We start from the raw sequence: 23,761 nt of genomic DNA on the forward strand, positions 1-23,761 counted from the left end.
ATGTTTCTGGTTCCGGCAGACCTAACTAATGCAGCCTAATTGTGAGTTGATGGATAAAATAGGTGTATGCCTGTATAAATAGATGAGTCTTTAGTCTAGACTTAAACTGAGTGAGTGTGTCTGCATCCCGAACAGTGTTAGGGAGAATATTCCATAGTTTAGGAGCCAAATATGAAAAGGATCTACCTCCTTTTGTGGATTTCTAGGAATTATTAACAAGCCAGAATTTTGTGATTGTAATGAATGTGATGGAATATAGCATGTCAGAAGGTCACGTAAGTACTATGGAGCTAGACCATTCAAAGCTTTGTATGTAGAATTTGAAAATGAATACGAAATTTAACAGGTAGCCAATGTAACGACAATAAAATGGGGCTAATATGATCAAATTTCTTGGTTCTAGTCAGCACTTTGACAGGTGCATTTTGAACCAATTGAAGTTTATTTATTGAACTTGCTGGACATCCTCCCAGTAATGCATTACAATAATCTTGTCTTGAGGACATGAACACATGAATTAGTTTTTAGGCATCAGCAACAGAGAGCATATGTCGTAATTTAGCAATATTTCTGGGGTGGAAGAATACTGTTCTACAAACATTAGAAATTAGATTTTCAAAGGACAGATTGGTATCAAACATAACACCTACGTTTTTTTGCTGTAGAAGATGATGTAACGGTACATCCATCGAGAGTCAAATTATATTTTAGCAGCTTATTTTTTAGAGGTTTATGGTCCAATAGTTAGTACTTCTGTTTTGTCGGTATTGAGTAGAAGGAAATTTCTGGCCATCCAATCTTTGATTTCATTTATACACTCTGCTAATTTGAAGAATTGTGAATTTTCATTGGGTTTAGAAGAAATATGAAGTTGGGTATCATCGGCATAACAGTGGAAACTTATTCCATGATTCTTGATAATATCTCCCAGGGGAAGCAGGTATAAGGAGAAAAGCAGAGGCTTACAAAGTGGTAGTGGTCTGATAAATAGGACCTAAACCATGCTAATGCAAGTCCACTAATGCCAACATAATTATCCAGTCTATTCAAGAGAATGTCGTGATCTATCATGTCGAAGGCAGCACTAAGATCTAAAATCACTAGAAGAGAAATGCAGCCGCGATCAGATGATAAGAGCAAGTCATTTGTAACTCTGATAAGTGCAGTCTCTGTACTGTGATGGGGCCTAAATCCTTACTGAAATTGTTCATATGTACCATTTCTCTGTAGAAATGAACATAGTTGGGAGGACACTACATTTTCTAGTATTTTTGACAAAAATGGTAGATTTGAAATCGGTCTGTAGTTAGCCAATTCTCCAGGATCAAGCTGTGGCTTCTTAATAAGCGGTTTGATAACTGCCATTTTAAAGTTTCTTGGGACATGTCCTAAGGATAGCGAGGAGTTAATAATATTAAGAAGAGGTTCTGAAAAAAAAAATACTTTTAAGATCTTTTGATTTTTTTGATAAGTTTTGTTAGCTCTTCATGACCTGTGACAGCAAAGGATTGAAGTTGCTCATGAAGAAAATGTTTTCTGAGGTGCTGTGACAGTTGATTGCATAGTTCCAATATTATTTCTGATTATTTTTAATTTATTTCTGATTTATTTATCAGGTAAAATTCATAAAGTCATTACTATTGTGCTGCAACGGAATATCTGGTTCAGTCAATGTTTTATTCCTAACCAATTTAGCCACAGTACTGAATAACACCTAGGATTGTTGTGGTTATTTTCTATGAGTTTGCTAAAATATGTTGACCTGGCAGCTTTTAGTGTCTGTCTGTAGCTACAGACACTATCCTTCCATGCACCGTAAAATAACTCTAATTTTGTATTCTTCTACTTGCACTCCATTTTCCGAGCTGCTCTCTTGAGAGCATGAGTGTGATCATTGTACCATGGTGCGAGGCTTTTTTCTTTAATTTTCTTTAATCGAAGGGGGGCAACACTATCAAGAGTGCTAGAGAAGACTGTATTTATATTTTCTGTTAATACATCAAGTTCTTCTAGACTTTTTGGTGAGACAATTCTGGAAGATTATTAGTGAAGCTATCTTTAGTGGTCGAAAGAATAGTTCTGCCTGAACGATAGCTTGGTGTAGATTGAGTGACATTAGCTGATCGCATCAAACAAGAGATGAGGTAATGATCTGAGATGTCATCACTCTGCGGTAGAATTTTTATAGTATCAGCATCAACACCATATGACAGAATTAAATCTAGCGTACGATCATGGCGATGAGTTGGTCCTGGCACATTTTGTCTGACTCCAAGATAGTTGAAAATATCGATAAATGCTAATCCCAGTGTGTCATTTTCATTATCTATGTGAATGTTGAAGTCATCAACAATTAAAGCTTTAGCTACATTAACCACTAGATCTGATAGAAAATGTGCAAATTCGCCAAGGAAACCAGAGTAAGGCCCAGGTGATCTATAATCTGTAGCAAGGGCAAAAGATGACAGATTTTTTATTTATATCTGACGGTGTCAGATTAAGCATTATTAGTTCAAATGACTTAAACTTATATCCTGTCTGCTGAGTAACACCAAAAACTCCTCCTCGACCCTTCAGATGAGGCACATGTTTATAACAACAACCTGGGGGAGTAGATTCATGTAAACTAATATATTCATCCAGTATAAGCCAGGTTTCAGTCAAACAGAGCACATCCAAACTATGATCTGTAATAATTTCATTTACAGTTAGCGTTTTGGTAGAAAGAGATCTAATGTTTAGTAGCCCGACTTTTATATGATGTTTATCTTAAGTTTTTTTGGTTTTTTCGAGTTTGATCTTAATCTGATTTTTTCTAAATGATTTAGTGAGGGTTTTGTGTTTGGTAGTTTGGGGAAAAGACAACATCTCAATGTGATATCTAGGTGATACAGTCTCTATGTGCTGTAGTTCATGTGAATTGTGTGACGTCTCAAGACAGCTAGCAGACGTTCAGATTAGCCAGTTTGTCTGCTTCCTGGCCCCAGTTAGTCAAATATTATCACTATTAAGACTATGAGGAGGCCTGGGTAGCTCAGCAAGTACGCTGACTACCACACCTGGAGTCGTAAGTTCGAATCCAGGGCGTGCTGAGTGAATCCAGTCAGGCTTCCTAGGCAACCAATTGGCCGGTTGCTAGGGTGGGTAGAGTCACTTTGGGTTAACCTCCTCGTGGTCACTATAATGTGGTTCTCCCTCTCGGTGGGGCACGTGGTGAGTTGTGCATCGATGCCGCGGAGAATAGCATGAGCCTCCACATGCGATAGGTCTGTCTCTCTTTAGCAGGTCAGGTCTACCCCAAAAACTCTTCCAATTGTCTATAAATCCTATGCTATTCTCCAGACACCACTCAGACCATTCCATCCAGCCATTCAGTGACACTAATCTACAATAAACCTTGTCACCACGACGAGCAGGGTGGGGGCCAGAGCATATTACATTGTCTGACATCGTTTTTGCCAGTTCACACACCTCTTTAACATTATCTTTAGTGATCTCCGACTGGCGAAGTCAGACATCATTAGTGCCGACATGAATAAAATTTGTTGAAAATCTACGTTTAGCATTAGCCAGCACTTGTAAATTTGATCTGATGTCAGACGTTCGAGCCCCAGAAATGCATTTAACAATGGTGGATATAGTCTCTATTTCCATGTTCCTTACAATAGAATCACCAATTATTAAGGCTCTTTCAACATGGTTCTCAGTGGGTGCATCACTGAGTGTGGAGAATCGATTGGAAACCCTAACAGGAACGGGAGAGTGGTGTCACTTTGCTAAGCAAGTAGCTTAGGGGGCTCTACATCTGGAGCCAAAGTGTGTGTGTTGCTCGCTGTACTACCCGCATCCGAAACGGTATCTACCGGATTCTCTTTCTCACTGATCTCCAGTAACTCATTAACCTTCTCCGTCAGCCTGACTAATTCCTTATATTTTTCACATGTAAACCCCTCACTGCTGATGGAAGAAGCTATAGTAAACATGTGGCATGCAATGCAGGTAGAAATAACATGAGCGGATGCCATGACTTAACGCAGTTGTTTGTTGTTGTTTGTGTTATGGTTGTTTTTTAGTGGCGAGGGTTTGAGGTCGATGTGGTTCAATGGGGTTCCTAATCAGCAGATGTTTGAGATTGATGCAATAATCCATGTAAAACACTGGAGAAAACAAATGCACGCAGTCGAGACATGAGATGTAGACAAGCGGAAAGGAAAAAAAGGAGAGAAAATGGGTTGGCACAGTAAAATACACGCAATTGAAACAGTAGAAAAGCGGAAAAACCCGAAGCACGTGGTAAAATGGCAAAGGATAAAACGATGAGCATATGCTAATGCTAAGCAGACTAGCAAGATACAAACACTCATGCAGTGTGCCGGCAGCAACCGGAACAGAAAGTATGTTGACACTATAGAACCGATTAAGTTTAGTCTCTTATTCATGAAAATGCACATGCTAGACAGACTCTTATTCACTTAAATGCTCATTTACTGTATCTGTATAGCACTTTTTTCATAATATGAATAATTCCAAAGCAGCTTTACAAAAAATAATATAGTCCTATGCTCTCTGACAGCAAATGCAACGAGTTTGCATCTTTTATCATGAAGAAGATCAATGATATTAGGTTGCCGATCAGCTCGTCCTCATTTTGCACTGAGGTCAGACAGTACCCACCAAAACAAAAACTTTTGATTTTGAGGCAATTGATGGAAAAACCCTGGAAGAAATACTACAGCATCTTAAAATGTCAACCAGCTGTCTTGACACACTCTCCACATCATTTTTCAAAAATGTGTTTAACTGTCTGGAAAAAGATCTGTTAGAAATAGTAAATGCATCACTCCTTTCAGGCATATTTCCAAAGTCCTTGAAAACTGCAGTTTTCAAGCTCCTTCTTAAAAAGAGCAATCTAGATAACTTGATATTAAACAACTACAGACCAATTTCGGATCTTCCTTTCATAGGCAAAATCATTGAAAAGGTTGTTTTCAGTCAGCTGAACAAATTCTTTATCTCGAATGGCTTCTTGGACAATTTCCAGTCTGGTTTCCGACTACATCATTGCACAGAGATGGCACTCATAATGATCCTGAATGATTGTAATGGTGGTGGCCCCAGAATAAATGTAAACAACTTTTTTTAAATAAATTCAGGTGCCAGACAGGTTTTGGCCTGTCAAAATAAATCTTTTGCCCAGGATAACTTAAAAGCCACCGCTTACGAAAATTTGTAAATGTATTTACAATGAGAACGTTTTAAGTTTTCACAATGTAATTTTCAAATAAACACAGAAAATCAATATTTCAGAACACAAAACAAAGAAAATAATTCCCAAGTAACACAAAACGAAAACAGAAAATTACAAAATCACATTTAAACAACAAAACATCAAAGCAGGTATCACAAAGTGTATGAATGTGTATGGGTGTAAATGCGGGAGGGGAAATGTGAGAGAGTTCAGGTGTGATGGGGGTAGAGGAATGGTGTACACTGGTTCCAAAGGGAGATTCAATAGAAGGGAACACGGGTAGTTTCAAGCGATCTGCTGGAGCTTCAGTTTTCACCCTTTGTTCCGTCACACATTTACTACAGAGCTCTTCAGCGGTCAGCAGACTGATTGCAGTTCCCTTTGACATATGCCACTCCACATGCACTCAAATCACATTCCTTTTCCCACATCACTTGTATACAGACACTTTTTCCTTTCACATACCAGCACAGCACACAACTCTGTCTTTCCCACACCTGTTTCAACTTGAGTCACATCTTCTTGTAGCACACTCTTTGTAGCACTCCTGCTGTATGACGAGCGGCCATTTTATATTCTCTCACCTCTCTGTAATTAGGTAGTGGCGGATCCTTAAATGGACAGTGCGCAGTTTCACTCTGTCACATGATATTCGGCTAAATACTGATTCAGGCAAAACATCAGTGTTGGTATAATTAGATCTCAGTGCTGCTTTTGATACTGTTGACCACATCATTCTCCTAGACAGATTGGAAAACTGGGTAGGGCTCTCTGGGACGGTCCTCAGCTGGTTCAGGACTTATCCAGAAGGGAGGGGTTACTATGTGAACATAGGCAACTATGAATCTGAGTGGACATCCATGACATGTGGAGTTCCACGAGGTTCAATTCTTGCACTGCTCTTTTTCAACCTTTATATGCTCCCACTAGTACAAAATATGAAAGAGAACCAAATTGCATACCATAGCTATGCAGACGACACCCAGATCTATCTAGGCCTATCGCCAAATGCTACAGTCCCATAGACTCTCTGTGCCAGTGCACTGAAATTAACAGTTGGATGTGCTAAATTTTCTTCAGTTAAATAACGACAAGACAGAGGTCCTTGTATTTGGCAACAAAGGTGAAATTCCCAAGGTGAACACACACCTTGACTCCAAGGGTCTAAAGACCAGGGTTGGGAGGGTTACTTTTGAAATGTATTCCACTACAGATTACAGAATACATGCTGTAAAATGTCATTTGTAATGCATTCTGTTAGATTTCTCAAGTTCAGTAACGTATTCTAAATACTTTTGATTGCTTCAGCACTGGTAGATTTTTTTCACTTGTTTTGACTATAAAAACTCTGCCAGTACAGTAAGACAAAATACACATGTTAAAAATACATTCTCTGAAAAACCTAAATATCTTATGCAGTGTTTTGAACTTGTTTTAAGGATTTTTAGATATTTTTACAGGAAAGCCATACAAACATTATTATCAAGAATACGATTTTTGCCCTAATGTCAAAGGTCTTACTAGAAAAAAGAAATTATGATCCAACGTGAAAAATATGATCGTGCCTGGTAACGTGCATGTAAAATGGCTAGAAATAGCATTTTATCTTAACGTAAAGCTGACAATTTACACAAGGTTTATTTCTATTTCTTCTGCTCTAAACTTACTTCACAACTTTACACATCATAAGAAAGTGTTTCACCGCCGTTCAAATGCACTGTGGATCACATCATTTATATGTATAAATGTGTTCCATCTGAAAAGACTAAATATTAAATGAAACAAATGACAATAAAATGCAAAGTAATCTCTTCAGTAATCAAAATACTTTTTGAATGTAACTGTACTCTAATTACCAATAATTTAAATTGTAACTGTAGTGGAATACAGTTACTTATATTTTGTATTTTAAATACGTAATCCCGTTACATGTATTCCGTTACTCCCCAACCCTGCTAAAGACAAAAAGTCAAGTAAGGAATCTTGGTGTAATTTTGGAGTCAGACCATAGTTTCAGTAGTCACATCAAAGCAATAACTAAATCAGCCTACTATCATCTCAAAAATATAGCCAGAATTAGATGTTTTGTATCCACTCAAGATTTAGAGAAACTTGTTAATGCATTCATCACCAGTAGGGTGAACTACGGCAATGGACTCACCGGCCTTTCCCAAAAAGACCATTAGACACTTGCAGCTCATTCAGAATGCCGCTGCCAGGTTTCTCGCCCAAACCAAAAAAATCAGAGCATATTACTCCAGTCCTCAGGTCTTTACACTGGCTTCCAGTTACATTTAGAATTGATTTTAAAAGTACTATTACTTGTTTATAAATCGCTCAATAGCCTAGGATCTAAATATATTTTAGATATGCTTGTTGAATATAAACCAAACTGACCTCTCAGATCATTAGAATCAAATCAGTTAGACATACAGAGGGTTCACTTAATACAAGTGAGTCAACGTTTAGCGATTATGCCACCCGCAGCTGGAACCAGCTTCCAGAAGAGGTCAGATGTGCTCCAACAGTAGCCACATTAAAATCCACACTGGAAACACATCTGTTTAACTGTGCATTTACTGATTGAACACTGTGCTGCACTTACTGATTGCACTGCATCATTTTATTTCTGTATTTTTCTTTTTTATTCATTTTAATAATTTTTACTTATTTTTTAAATTCATTTTATTACTTTTTATTCTCATTTCTTGGTTTTAAAATAATTTTTATCTTGTATTTTCTTTATCATTTATGTGTAAAGCACTTAGAATTGCCATTGTGTGGATGAAATGTGCTATATAAATAAACTTGCCTTCTAAATACTAAAATTAGTGTCACACAAAAATCAAGGTAGAGTGTTTTGCATTGTTAGGAATCTAAATCAGTGATATGTTAATTATATGATCTTTAATAGAAACATTCTGTTATTCCTCTGTATAGAGTCCAGAGGAGGTCTTCATGGAGATACGGAAGCCTCTGGAATGGCACTGTAAACAAATGGACCATTTTGTGGGACTCAACTTTTCCTCCAATTTCAATTTTGCATTAGTAGGGCACTTGCTCAAAGGTAAAAATTGAAAGACCTGTGGCAAGTTATAGGTCTGTTGAACAGAATATATGCACGTCAATTGGCTACTTTATATCACTAAATGGATGCTTTGAAGTTTTCTGTCTGAAGCATAGGTCTTTTACATTTTTTTTTCTTTTTTTTTCTTCTTTTTTTATGTATTGGCAAATCATTTATCCATTCTTAGCCTATTTAGAAAGTCACTAAATTGGTTGACTGTGATCAGTCACATTGAGCATTCATTTGTGTCATGGCTCAATGGTAGATCAATAAAATGTCTTCTGTATCTTTGATTCCTCAACTTTGTCTTGTCTTCTTAAAGGATACAGACATCCCTCTTCCACCACGGTGGCCAGAACTGTTCGTATCCTTCACACGCTCCTGGGTTTGGTGGGGAAACACCGCAGTTGTGACAAGTTTGAGGTGAACATACAGAGTGTGGCCTATCTGGCAGGTGAGTGAAATGCAACGTAACCTTGAACTCAGTGTTATTGTTCACTAAAATGAAAAGTTGAAATGAAAAAGCTCTTTTTTTTTTTTTTTTTGTTAACTGAAATAGAAATGAATACTAATATTATTTGCAAAAATACTTTTTTGAAATAAAAATCAAGTAAAATAGATTTTAATGGCTTCAAAACTAACAGAAGTTAAATAAAAAAAATGAGTTTTATAAAGTTTTTCCATCCACGGTATATTATTACATTTGAAAATGAAAATGCCACTAGATAGCGATAACATTAGATGGCCCTGAGAAATCAGTTAACGCACTAACTTTGTCAGCCCTAAATTACTCAAACGAAAATAAAAAATAAATATACTGAAAATCTAAACTGACGCTAAAAGAAATGATTGAAATAAAAAGTAAATTAAACATCCAAACTGAACCAGACATTTAGAGCTTGTTATGTGATAGTTGTTTGTTTTCTGATGTTTGTTTTACAGCTTTGCTCACAGTATCTGAGGAAGTGAGGAGCCGCTGCAGTCTAAAGCACAGGAAGTCATTATTGCTTTCGGATGTTACCATGGAAAACTTCCCCATGGACACATACTCGGTGTACGACAACGAGGCTGGATGCAGGTGAGATCATTTCTCTGACTTTTCACCGAGCAGCTTTGAATTTCCTGTTGTCCTCTTCCTGTGATATGCATTTGCTGTTCCAACCATACTGTATTGATTTTTTTTTTTTTTTTATTATTATTATTATTACTTGTTGGTTGTTAAATACTCGCACTCCCTTATGTGTCAGGCCCTGGGCTTCTCCTAAAGTATCAGAGCGCAGCATCACACCACAGTACTCAGCCATGGGCCAGACCAGCCTTCGCCCACGCAAGTCCATGAGTGTGGATATGGGCCAACCGTCACAGGCCAACACAAAGAAATTACTTGGTATGAACAGTTTTGATGGCTGCTTTTGGCTAAACAAGAAGTACCTGAGAAAGAAACAGGGATTCTTTGTTTATAAAGCAGAATTTTTAAATAAGTCATTGGGTCTGTTCCTCTTTCTCCGGAGGCTGCATATTAAGATATCATAAGTTTTTTTAACATTTAAATTACTTAACTAGTTGATTTTAAATGGTCCTGTTGTGTGACAAATTATTTTTAGAGGTACAAATATTCAGTATAGTCTTTCAATAAATATGAGGTCATAAAAACTGCATTCATTATAATTATTCAAAAATTGCCCATAGTATTTTACGTCAACTACACGTGCAGTTTAATTTAATTTTGTTGCTTAAGTGTGCCATTAATGCTTGGTAAAAGAAGAAAAATAATCAAAGGAACTGTGAATTGAAGACATTGCTGTTTACACCTGGTCACTTAAATGTGTATCTTGTGATCGTATTTCAATGGGAGGGTCTCTGATTACAGAGACGACATCAATTACTATGTCAGTGTGTTACTGCATCATAATACACTGTAAAAATTCATTAAAGACAAAGAAGCGCAAATAAAACCAGCACGCTGTTTCTCACAGATGCATCTAAAGTGGAATCTAAGCACAAATGCAACATTTTTTGCAGAATTATCCGTTATTTTTGTGGATTTCTTGTATTAACCTGAGCTGCAGATGTGTGTACTTGTCATCTGTGTCCCTGCATGTTCAAATCAGACACACTGAAGATGATCTGTGAAGTTGTTGTGCTTGTGTATGTATTCGCTTTCCAAATGTTCCGATTGGATGGTTATTTTCTTTTAAAGCCACTCGTAACTGGCAAAGTTTAAACTTTTGTTTTAGTGCAGCGGTTGATTGACAGGTGAGGGGTGGTGCTTCGTTGCTGTCCATGACGCATTCAGGACGGATTATCGTTTACACCTCAAATGCGGTGTGGTCACATGCGTTTTTGTCTACCTCCATATGTTTTTATTTGTTTTGTTATCCGATCACAAGACATTTTAGACGCCGTTTAGACCTATATTTAGCGCTGACCACTTGTGATCAGATCACCCAAAACGCTTAATACCAGGTGTAAACTGGGTTGAAGACTAACTGTTTACAGCCTCTTTAACATTTTACTTTTCTTGTGTTTTTGTGGTTTTCCCAGGCACCAGAAAGAGTTTTGATCATCTCATTTCTGACTCAAAAGCCCCAAAGAGGCCAGATATGGAATCAGGCATCACTACTCCTCCAAAGATGAGGCGGGTTTCTGAAAATGACTATGAGATCGGTGAGTGTATTATGGAGTATGTGTTCAGCCACATAATAAGCTTTTGATGCACACACATAAACATGTCATAGACCAGTGTTCCTCAACTGGTGGGTCGTGACCCAAAAGTGGGTCGCAGGTCTATTCGGAATGGGTCGCGGACAGCAGGGAAAGAACAATGATTTTTCGGCGGCCGCCCAAGTGATGGAGATTATTTAATTATAGTATAATATATAATTAAGAGATTTAATGATAAGCTCGCATTCAGCTAAAGGCTTCATCATTTGCACTGTGATATTTTTGCGGTGCGATAAGCTTTTGCCTTAACGTAACGTAACCAGCTCACGCTAATGATCTCCTCTGCTCTCTGACGCGTGCGCGCAACAGCCGGCCTTCCCTTAATATTGCGGCTTGCAGACCTTAAAACTGATGTGACCCATTTCAATTCTAGTAAGACGTTTCTAGTTTAAAGCATCACAGAGGAAGTCAAGTCAAACCCATCAAACAGGCAGCCCTGACATGCCAAACAGCACTGATGAGGAAAAGAGCAACACTGTGTTATTCGCTAAAAAATAAAATAATCATTACATATCATCACCTTTACAAAGTTTCACAATTTTACATGAGTAAAAGTAACTGTTATGTTTTGACAATGTTATTGTTTCATATGAAATAAGCTATAGGTAGAATCTATTAGACCTCATTTTTATATCAACAGTGGCAGTTGTATTTAAAGTTTCAAAATGTGTTTCGGCTAGTATTTTGTTCATCAATAGGCTACTATAATTTATTATTATTATTACTATTATTTAAGACTAGCTACATTGACCTAACCATGGTTATGAGGAGCCTTTCCTCCTATGTAATATGTATGTTCTGTTTGAATGATGTTTGAAATTAGGAAACAAACGGGATAATAATGGGCTCATAACCTATAAATAAATATGCTCTTCAATTTTTAAAAGGGGGGAGAGAAAACATCCTGTAGATTTTGTTGTTGACATCAACAACAAAAATAATGTTACTTGATGCATGCCCTTATACTTGGAAACCATGAACAAAACTATGCAAGATAAAAGGAAATGCGACTCAGGATACATTAAATACAGGTTACGTTTTTACTATAGTGGGTCGCCACTTGACTTCCAATGTAAAATTTGCGTCCCGAAGCAAAACCAGTTGAGAACCACTCTCATAGACCATATGGATAACATAACAGGCAAACTTGTTGATTCATATATAAGAATTGAAAGTTAGAAATGTTACCATACTTACATCTGCTCTTCATTCCAGAAACCCAACGCATAGCCAACTCACACTTACGCAAAGTGTCCATGTCTGAATCAAATGTTCTCCTGGATGAGAAAGTTCTCACAGACCCAAAGATACAGACTTTGCTCCTCACTGTGCTGGTGCGTACTCCATACTGTTCCATCCTCACTCATTAACCTCGAACCTGTATACTGTTGAAACAACAGCTCTTAAATGACCAACTATCTTGGACCAACTATATGTACTATTCTATACTTAATGTTGTATAATTAAACCCCCCCCCGCCCCCCCCCACAATTTTTTTTAAACTTTTTTATTGCAGGCGACGCTGGTTAAATACACTACAGATGAGTTTCATCAGCGAATCCTGTACGAGTATTTGGCTGAGGCCAGTGTGGTCTTCCCCAAGGTCTTTCCTGTAGTGTGAGTATCTGCCATATTTCATACCAATACATCACAGCCAGCTGAGATCTATTAGTCTGGTGCCAATGCTAAAAATATTTGAGGAGGTTCAGGGTTGAATGCTAGCCTGCATTGATTTTTTTAGAGAACAGAAAGTACACTTTTGAGAGTCGCGTGGCACCATGCGAGGGTCGGACATGTGAACAGTGAGCTCTGTGCACTTTGCTAGTTTTTAATTATTTTTGTGTCTTAAACCGGTGAGATTCGATACACCCTGCTACATAACTGTTCTAAGAGGTCAACATGTCAAAGAATTCAAAATCCTTGCGCTCTGGAGATATTAAAAGACACTTCTGTGCTCAAGCTGATACCTCAGACAGGGCCACAGACCAGGGACTCGGTTTGGATAGTGCAGCTGGAGAAATTCAGTGTCAGCTGTCCAGCCTGCTGTAATGTTGGCGAAGGTCGTAGCGGACTTGGAGGATCTTGCGGTAATTCGTTGATCGATCATTTCCATGGAGGCGAAATTCTCTGAGTTGGTTATAAGAATGACAGATGTCGAGAAACGGATAAATTATCTGAAGTCATCGGAGAGGGAATTAGCTGCTAACCTACTAGCCACCAAAGTAGTTTTGGAATGCATTTAGGAAAAGTTGAAAGACCTTGAAAATTGTAATCGGCGAAACAGCATCCGAATTGTTGGAATTCCTGAGCGTGAGGAAGGCCGAGATATGGTGAAATTCCTAGACGAGCTCTTACCAAGTCTGCTCGACATAACAGGCTATAAGCTGGAAATCGAGCGAGCTCACAGGGTCCCGACTCAGAGATCCGCTGAGGGAAACAGGCCCTGATCAATTCTGGCCAAATTTCTGAGATCATCCAATAAAGATCTTGTGTTATGTGAGGCGAGGAGTAAAGGGAAAGCTTTCTTGGAAGAACCACAAAATTTTCTTGTTCCCAGACTTTGTGAATTCGACGAGAGAAATGTGATTGATTCAGGGAATGCAAGAAACTCTTACATCAGCGGAAAATTGCTTTTGCACTGATGTTTCCGGCCAAATTGAGAATAGATACTAATTATGTCCGCAAAATATTTTACATGCCCACAGCAAGCATTGTCTTTCATGGAGACAATGGGGTGAGTAAACCATTTGGTGTTTCTCACGTTGCCCCCAATTTAGCTTGACTCGCTGAACATACACTTGACTGTCTGAGGAAGCTGGGCACCTTTTTATTTCTTTTTGTGCTGGCTCCGCCTAACGGCTGGAATTTGTTTTGTTTAGTAACTCTCCTTCAAGAAACTCTTGCATCGATGGAGGATCGCTTTTGCGCTGATGTTCCCGGCCAAATTGAGAATGGATACTAAGGATGGCCGCAAAATATTTACATGCCCACAAGCGATGTCTTTCATAAAATCAATGGACTGAGGAAGTCATGGTGTGTTTCTCACATTGCCTCCAAGTGAGCTTGACTCACTGAACATTCACTTGACTGTCTGAGGAAACTTGATACCTTTTTTGTTTCTTTTTGTGCTGACTCTGCCTAGCAGCTGGAGTTTGTTTTGTGGAATAACACTCCTTTGGGACAGTTGTGGAGGAATCTGCATGTTCCTTGTGTTTATGTCTCCTATTGGCTGGAGTTTGTTTTGTGGAGTTTTTTTTTTTTTTTTTTTTTTTTTTTTTTGTGGACTATACATTTTTTTTCATCAGTCCATAAGATTTATTCTAGAATAGATTTTTTTTCTTTATATCTAAGTCCATCATTTCATCTGTTGTTGATTGCTCAATTGGAAACATTTTAGTCTCAGATCACGCCCTGGTGAGTTTAGAGGCGTTACCACATACAGAGAAAAATAAATCATATAGTTTGTGCTTTAATGTATCACTTTTTCAAAATCCTGATTTCCAACAAATGTTAAAGGCTGAAATCAATGTCTATATGGAGACCAACTGGTCCTCAGTATCCTCTGTGGGCGTGGCTTGGGAGGCACTTAAGGCGTTTCTTAGGGGTCGGATCATACAGTATGCCTCATTCTTCTAAAAATCCAAAGCACGGGAACTCGTGGAGTATATATATGTTTTTGCTTTATTATTGTAAGTATTAATAAAACGAAATTAATAAAAAAATAAAAAAAAATAAAAAAGTACACTTTTGGTAGAACTTTTGGAGAGATAAATAAACATTATGGGTATATAAGTTCATCTTGAGCCAAGATGAAAGCGAAACTTACTTTGAGTCAGCTTCTCAGTATGTAACATTTTATAGCTAATTGTCACTGTTGGCTATAAATATTAAATGTTACCTATCTAAAATGCTTGCTTGCTAACTAACATAGTTATATGTGCATTTATGTTCAATTGAAGTCTCTTGATGCATACAATAATTTGGAACAGTGTCATGCCTGCGTACTAGTTAAAGCCTGTTCTAATTTTGTGATTATGAAGGATTTCTGAAGCATTAATAGAAGAGAAATGACATTACTGTCATTAGTGACACATTGTAATTCATTTCAAGAATGCCTGTAATTAAGGGAATTATAATAAATCAGTAATAATAATACATTTAAGTCTATCTTAATGAATAATTTTTTTAAATAAATTTATGTACACCTGTGACCACACATCAGTTGAATTCTTTGTTAATGCACCAAGTTGCAACCAGGGTCAGAATTAAAGGGGGCTTGCGGCAAAAATGCCACGAAAAATAAAAATGAATAACATCGTAATGAATTCTTCTGGGGGGGTTTTTGTAAAAGCTGATATAGTTCTTAATATTTGATTATAGTCAAGAGTTATACATATTATGGCATTAAATATCAGTAGATGTTGATTTTATTCTTAGGGTAAGAGGTAATAAATTATCTCGAGAGTTTGTGTTATAGAATTAATTAAATTGAAGTATTTGACTTAAACGGCTGGAACATTTCTGACACTGGTTGCAGCATTGCTTGCCAATTGTAAACAACTACACTAGACCGGCCACTCAAAAAATGAAGCCATGACCCTTAATTAAATTTGAGAACGTTTTTACAAGCATTTTAATGTCATTCATTCAGATTAAGTCAGTTTCATTGAGCCATCATAATTTAGTTAGATTAGGTCAAATCAATGTACTATAGTAGTTTGAACTCAACCTCATTAGGTTTGTCAAACTTAATTTACTAAGGGTTTATTCAATTAATTTTTTTATGTTGGTCTAACTTAATTTAGTTTAGCAATCATTAGTAAATCCCAGGTGAGCAAGTGTAAGGACAGTGAAACTGTTGCACTATCAGTTTAATTGCAACTGCTTAAAGAGCTAAGCAGCACTCAAATCAAGTATCACTTGAAAGTGAAAGTCCATCCTCAACCTAAGCACAAGTGTCATTCTTCACTACAATGGTGATAACCTCCAAAACTTCAGCATAACAGATTCATTTTTAAATACCAACATAACAGAACATTAAACATTAACACATCTCCTCATATTCTCATCTTCTCATCAAAAATGCATAAAATAACACTTGCTTTCCACATCCAGTTCCATGTCATACTTTTGGTATTGGTAATATCCTGACATGACATTCATTTTGCTTATGTCGTTTCGGCTTTAGTCATAACCTGCTGGACTCCAAGATCAGCACCGTCCTCTCCATGTGCCAGGACCCCAACCTCCTGAACCCCGTTCACGGCATCATTCAGAACGTGGTGTATCATGAGGAGTCTCCTCCGCAGTACCAGCCGTCCTGCTTACAGAGTAAAACATTCTCTCTCTCTCTCTCTCTCTCTTTAATCATTTATTTACTTTCAGATTTATATTCTTGTCAGAGGCTGTTTTCCACCATCTCTTTTTTTGCATCATATAATGAGATTTTGTTCACAGTATTTCACTTAAACTTTCCTCCCCTTCTCTCTCTATTTCTGTCACCTCTCTTTCACTCACAGGCTTCGGTTTCAATGGACTCTGGAGGTTTGCCGGGCCCTTCTCTAAGGTATGATTAACTGCACCGATAAATGTTGTTTTCTAATGAAGTACAGTGAGGAAATTCATTGTGCTGTGGTTTTCTCGATTTATTGACCAAAACGGCCTCCCCAAACATCTCCCTAAACCATCCACTGTGTCCTGCCTGTTACTCTCCCAGAGTTGTGCTGTGTGCTTTAAAAAGGCATGAATGGCAGGGATGTGTTGCATATGTATTCCTCCCTTAATACTCAAGGGGTTTCCTATTCAGTCTTGCTGACTGTCAATAGGGCATTGAATCAGTGCAGTGGCAGTGTTTTGACTACACAAAACCTGCAGGTCTAGGTCATTATAATAAGTGACATTTCTACAATGAAGCCACATCTAATAGCACCGTCCCAGAACTATTGCTTTCTTTTGCTTTTCTAAGCAATTATGTTAAAGATTTTCACCTGTTAGATGATCAAATGGGCAAAAAACTTACATTGAGGGAGATACCTGAGCCTTATCTGTGGAGCAGAAAATAATAGACACTTGAGGTGGTCTCTTTTGAATTGGGCCAGTAGGCAACAACCTAGAACACCCTGTTAAACACTTAACAATACCTTAACAACCACCCATAACACCTTAGCATCATGGTGGTATATTTTCCATGAACAAGCACCACTCACATTTTCTTTAGGATATGTAAAAAAGTTCTTTAGTAAAGCTAACTGACTTTTAAAGAAATGTTACAAGTTCAATGTCAGCTCAGTTAACAGCATTTGACAATGTTTGACAAAAATTATTTTGACTTATTGCTCTATGAAAAAAAATGATGAAAATCGTGGTTACATTAAAGGAATAGTTCACCCTAAAATGAAAATTCTCTCATTATTCACTTACCCTGATGCCATCCCAGATGTGTATGACTGTCTTTCTTCAGCAGAACACAATTAAAGATTTTTAGAAGAAGATAGAGCTCTGTCAGGTCCTTATAATGCAAGTAAACGGGTGCCAGCACTTTGACGGTCCATTAGTCACATTTAGGCAGCATAAAAGTAATCCATGCGACTTCAGTCGATCAATGAATGTCTTCTGAAGCAAATCGATATGTTTGTGTAAAAAATAAGCCGGGGGCCTGGGTAGCTCAGTGGTAAAGGCGCTGGCTACCGCCCCTGGAGTGGGGTAGAGTCACATGGGGTAACCTCCTCGTGGTCGCTATAATGTGATTCGTTCTCGGTGGGGCGCGTGGTGAGTTGTGCTTGGTTGCCGCGGTGGATGGAGTGAGGCCTCCACACGCGCTATGTCTCCGTGTCAGCACGCTCAACAAGCCACATGATAAGATGTGCGGGTTGGCGGTCTCAGATGCGGAGGCAGCTGGGATTCGTCCTCCGCAACCCGGATTGAGGCGAATCACTATGCGACCACGAGGACTTAAAAGCGCATAGGGAATTGGGCATTGCAAAATTGGGTAAAAAAAAAAAGCGCTTCCTGCCAGCAGTTGACACATCACGTAGATGTTGCATGACGTAAGCGCGTCGGCAAGTTCACGCAAGAATTTGGAAGTGGTGCTTATTTACAACAGAAGAATGTCACGCGGGAGTTCGGCCATTTCAGACAGCATCAGAGCTCTGGACAGAAGCTCTGATTTAAAGTTAAAAATTTAAAATCGTGCTGGCACCCATTTACTTGCATTATAAGGACCTGACAGAGCTCTGTCTTCTTCTAAAAATCTTTATATTTACTTGTTTCTTACATAAACCTATTAGTTTGCTTCAGAAGACATTCATTGATCGACTTGAGTCGCGTGGATTACTTTTATGCTGCCTAAATGTGACTTTTGGACCGTCAAAGTGCTGGCACCTGTTTACTTGCATTATAAGGACCTGACAGAGCTCTGTCTTCTAAAAATCTTCATTTGTGTTCTGCTGGGATGGCATCAGGGTAAGTGAATAATGAGAGATTTTTCATTTTTGGGTGAACTTTTCCTTAAGGCACATTTAATGGAAGAGAACAGGGCCAATCCATAAACATTAAAATACACACTATTTCAAAAGTATAGCCACAAGACGTAAACATTGTGTTAACATAATTTTAGTGTGATAAAATCGCTTACTAGTCTTATTAAAATAAAGTTAGATCCAATATAACAACTTTGTTGTCATGACTTTTTTTTTTTTTTTTACCTGAGGGACCAGTTAAAATTTTATTATGCTACAAATGCTGTCTTTAATTTATCCTTTACATGAGCCTACTCCTAATCTCTCCAAAAGCAAACACAAATTCCAGACTATGCCGAACTCGTGGTCAAGTTTCTGGATGCTTTGATTGACACCTACCTTCCCGGGATCGAGGAAGAAGGGGGGGAGGAGTCATTGCGCACACCCACCTCTCCATATCCGCCCACCGTCCAAAGCCAGCTCAGCATCACTCAGAATCTCAACCTCTCCAACTCCATGACATCACTCGCCACCTCACAGCACTCACCAGGTCAGTGTTCACTTCCGGCATTCGAGCGTGATGTCAAAGACACACACACACACACACACAAACATACAAACATTTACTAATTCACTTGTGCACATGCACATATACGTACACAATGCATTAGATTGGTAGTCGGTAGTCATTCCCTTAAAGGGATAGTTTACCCAAAAATGAAAATTCAGTCATTGTTTACTAATTTATGCTTGCGTTGTTCCAAACCCATATAATTTTATTTCTTCCCTGGAACACATAAATAGATGTTAGGCAAAATGTTAGTCTCAGTCACCATTCACTTTCATTGCATCTTTTTTCCCAGACAGTGGAAGTGAATGGTGACTGAGGCTAGTCATTCTGCCTGACATCATCTTTTGTGTTCCACAGAGGGGAAAATAAATCATAAATGAATACTTGAGGATGAGTAAATGATGACAGAATTTTCATTTTTGAGTGAACTACCTCTTCAATGCACACATTTTGCTCATATAATATAAACATAATTAGTAACAAAAGTGAGTGTGAATAATGAAAATTCTAAGTCATTGTGACATCCCCACCATTAAAAAAATTAAATAACAACCCAGTAACAGCTGTAGTCATGCTGCTGTTTTTAAACACGCAGAACATTACCGCATTCATGGTTGTCAGCGCTTTTCTATCTTCTTTCATATCTGAGATCTCTAAAAGCGCCTCTGTCAACTAAGCTCACAGTTCACACTTTTCTTGGGCTTTGCTAGCGTGTTAGACCAAGACAGAGAATAGAATACACAGGGCTTTGACTGAGGTTGTGTGTGCATTTTACACCTTTGCTTTGCGTTTGTATCTTCATTAACCTCACTGCATTCTGTCTTCTTTTCATTGGGAATGTGCTGTCGATTCAGAGGGCCCTATAGTTTATAGACGGTCCCCAACTCTCTCCCATCCACGAACCACAGAGGAGGTGCCACCGAAAACAGCTGGTACAAACCTAAACTATAGAGCTGTGTTGGGCAATTAATGTCCAGTTCTATAGTTTGCGAACTGTGGTAACTTATTTAAGTGCCTATTTCTTGTCTTTTACTTTCTTTCAGTGGTGGCAGTGTGATAATATTCCGTTTTAATTGGCCATTAAAGGGTGTACATTCGTAGCAGGGGTATTTATATATAACGGAAGTCAGTTGACATCCAGCAAGCACCCTTAAGTGATCGTCACATTCCTTCTCACTAATTTCTTTACTGTGATATCAATTTAATCTGCATTTTGAGCTAATACATTATCTCTCAATTTTTTTTTTTTTTATTATTATTATTTTATTTATTTATTTTATGGTATTCAGTATTTATCTATTTATGCATTTGCTATAATTTTTATATATATATATACAGAGGCATCATAATTTTGACGAAAGAGCCATTGTAGCCAAAAAATTCTAAATGTTTAATGCAAGAATTACAATGCAGCAAAATCTACTTAAAAGTAATCATGGCATGTTATTCTCTAAATAAACACAAGGAGGAATGCTATTTATTGCAAATGTAAACGAATAATTAAATCAATGTTTTGAACAGAGATTCAGTTCATTGAAACGTACAATTGTAAAGAATTCAAAGAAATTAACCGAACTTACCAACTCAGTTGCCACTTTTGCTATTGAAGTTTAAATCAGAGGAGCTAATATAACATTTTTATAACGTACACTACCGTTCAAAAGTTTGGGGTTACTTGACTGAAATGTTTCTCATGATTTTAAAAATCTTTTGATCTGAAGGTATATGCTTAAATGTTTGAAATGAGTTTTGTAGACAAAAATATAATTGTGCCACCATATTGATTTATTTAATTAAAAAACTAAAAGTTTATTTTAAAAAAGTTTTTGAAATGGATGACTTGGACCAAATAATTAAGAAAAGCAGCCACTAAGTGCCCAGCATATAGATGGGAACTCCTTTAATACTGTTTAAATAGCATCCCAGGGTGACAGCTCATGAAGCTGGTTGAGAAAATGTCAAGAGCACATTTCTGCAAAATCTAGGCAAAGGCTGACTACTTTGAAGATTTTGATTCCCATATTTCCATAGTTGTGATGACTTTACTATTATTCTAAAATGTGAAAAAAAAGAAAAAACTTTTGAACGGTAATGTACTTAACACACTCTCGAATGGAGGACCAATTCTGCCAATATTATAAATAAATATATTTTCAAATAAATGTAAAAAAAAAAATTTTTTAATAGAAATAAATGTTCAAAAGTGAGAGTATTTATACTTTTATTTCCTTATATATTTATAAGTTTATTTATTTCCACATGTATTTATTTCCACATTTATATATTTCCAAATTTATTTAATTTTATATTTATTTATTTCCACATTTATTTATTTATGCATTTGTCCATATGGTAATGAGAGGGCATGTTTTGTAGGTTGGAAGTCACAGTAACATCTTGTGGTTCACAATATTAAATGCAAGTCTACAGACTTGAAATATAATTTCTATGTACTCTTTTTATGTTTTCACATTTATTTGGAAATATATTTATTTTATAATTTTTATTTATTTTTAATATTTACAGACTTGATCCTCCATACTCTCATACTTACAAAACAAGGAGAGGGAAAACTTCTTTCAGGGAACTTAATATCTAAATAAAAATCGTATTAAAATCATTGCTATACTCACAATGTTGCTTGATTTTATAACACCAGCAAAGTCACCACGAATGTACTGTATTGTGAATATTCAATATACAGTATAAGTCAGAAGTTTACATACACTTTAGCCAAATTAAATTAAACTCAGTTTTTCACAATTTAATCGTAGAAAACATTCCCTTTCTTAGGTCAGTTAGGATCACTATTTTAAAAATGTGAAATGTCAGAATAATAGTAGAGAGAGTGATTTATTTCAGCTTTAATTTCTTTCATCACATTCCCAGTGGGTCAGACATTTACACACACTTTGTTAGTATTTGGTAGCATTGCCTTTAAATTGTTTAACTTGGGTCAAACTTTTTGGGTAGCCTTCCACAAGCTTCTCATAATAAGTCGCTGGAATTTTGGCCCATTTTTGTAGGCCTCCTTGCTCACACACGATTTTTCAGTTCTGCCCACAAATTTTCTATCGGATTGATGTCAGGGCTTTGTGATGGCCCCTGCAATAACTTGACTTTGTTGTCCTTAAGCCATTTTGCCACAACTTTGGAGGTATGCTTGGGGTCATTGTCCATTTGGAAGACCCATTTGCGACCGAGCTTTAACTTCCTGGCTGATGTCTTGAGATTTTGCTTCAATATATCCACATCATTTTCCTTCCTCATGATAACATCTATTTTGTGAAGTGCACCAGTCCCTCCTGCAGCAAAGCACCCCCACAACATGATGCCGCCACCCCCATGCTTCACGGTTGGGATGGTGTTCTTCGGCTTGCAAGTCTCACCCTTTTAACTCCAAACATAACGTTGGTCATTATGGCCAAACAGTTCAATTTTTGTTTCATCAGACCAGAGGACATTTCTCCAGAAAGTAAGATCTTTGTCCTCATGTGCACTTGCAAACTGTAGTCTGGCTTTTTTATGGCGGTTTTGGAGCAGTGGCTTCTTCCTTGCTGAGCAGCCTTTCAGGTTATGTCGATATAGGACTCGTTTTACTGTGGATATTGATACTAGTCTACCTGTTTCCTCCAGCATTTTCACAAGGTCCTTTGCTTTAGTTCTGGGATTGATTTGCACTTTTCGCACCAAACTACATTCATCTCTAGGAGACAGAATGTGTCTCCTTCCTGAGCGGAATGATGGTTGCGTGGTCCCATGGTGTTTATACTTGTGTACTATTGTTTGTACAGATGAACGTGGTACCTTCAGGCATTTGGAAATTGCTCCGAAGGATGAACCAGACTTGTGGAGGTCCACATTTTTTTTTTCTGAGGTCTTGGCTGATTTCTTTTGATTTTCCCATGATGCCAAGCAAAGAGACACTGAGTTTGATGGTAGGCCTTAAAATACATCCACAGGTACACCTCCAATTCAGTACACCTATCAGAAGCTAATTGTTTAAAGGCTTGACATCATTTTCTAGAATTTTCCAAGCTGCTTAAAGGCACAGTTGTAAACTTCTGACCCACTGGAATTGTGATATAGTCAATTAAAAGTGAAACAATCTGTCTGTGAACAATTGTTTGAAAAATGACCTGTGTCATGCACAAAGTAGATGTCCTAAACGACTTGCCAAAACTATATTGTTCTAATATTAAATCTGTGGAGTGGTTAAAAAATGAATTTTAATGACTTCAACCTAAGTGTATGTAAACTTCTGACTTCAACTGTATATTGGCCAGCCCTAAATATCAATTACTGCTTAGCTTCACTCTTCAGCAGAACTCTGCTTTTGTTGGTGGTTAAGATTAAAATAAGTTAGTTATTTATATGAGCTGCCATTTCTATTTTGATTTCCTGTTTCCATTCATCTGTCCTTCCTGTCCTCGTTTGAGTTGTGAATGTGTCACTCATGTCTTTTTTGTTTTCTTTTCTACTCTCTCTGTGTGAAGCCTGTCTGCCTTGCTCTAAGTCGGCCGTATTCCCACCCCACCTCGTCCTTCCAGGTACTCATCAACCTCCGTTGTGTGAAAATAGCAGTTTTTGCCATTCACAGCTGATCTGAGAGAGTTTATTGTAAATTTGCTCCAGGAATCAGTAGTAGAGGATGCTATCGGATCAAAGCGAGAGGGGCTGGTTTTACAAGAAGA

The 23,761-nt window shown here is 37.6% G+C and overlaps 1 protein-coding gene across 3 annotated transcripts in view; it reads left to right on the plus strand.

The window, feature by feature from the left end:
- The window catches only part of LOC127430221 (neurofibromin-like), a 174,288-nt gene that overhangs the window by 144,059 nt on the left and 6,468 nt on the right, over positions 1-23,761 (plus strand). For 2 of the 3 annotated variants that reach the window (XM_051679820.1, XM_051679821.1), the window contains 12 exons: positions 8,189-8,315; positions 8,638-8,769; positions 9,258-9,393; positions 9,563-9,702; positions 10,860-10,982; positions 12,255-12,373; positions 12,556-12,656; positions 16,228-16,370; positions 16,559-16,605; positions 18,830-19,046; positions 19,922-19,999; positions 23,564-23,617. In XM_051679820.1, the coding sequence (XP_051535780.1) occupies positions 8,189-8,315; positions 8,638-8,769; positions 9,258-9,393; positions 9,563-9,702; positions 10,860-10,982; positions 12,255-12,373; positions 12,556-12,656; positions 16,228-16,370; positions 16,559-16,605; positions 18,830-19,046; positions 19,922-19,999; positions 23,564-23,617 (1,417 nt within the window). The remainder of the gene's footprint in view (positions 1-8,188; positions 8,316-8,637; positions 8,770-9,257; positions 9,394-9,562; positions 9,703-10,859; positions 10,983-12,254; positions 12,374-12,555; positions 12,657-16,227; positions 16,371-16,558; positions 16,606-18,829; positions 19,047-19,921; positions 20,000-23,563; positions 23,618-23,761) is intronic. The other variant, XM_051679826.1, reaches the window with a different exon arrangement.

The sequence above is a fragment of the Myxocyprinus asiaticus genome, chromosome 39 (assembly GCF_019703515.2).
Source record: "Myxocyprinus asiaticus isolate MX2 ecotype Aquarium Trade chromosome 39, UBuf_Myxa_2, whole genome shotgun sequence".
NCBI lineage: Eukaryota > Metazoa > Chordata > Actinopteri > Cypriniformes > Catostomidae > Myxocyprinus > Myxocyprinus asiaticus.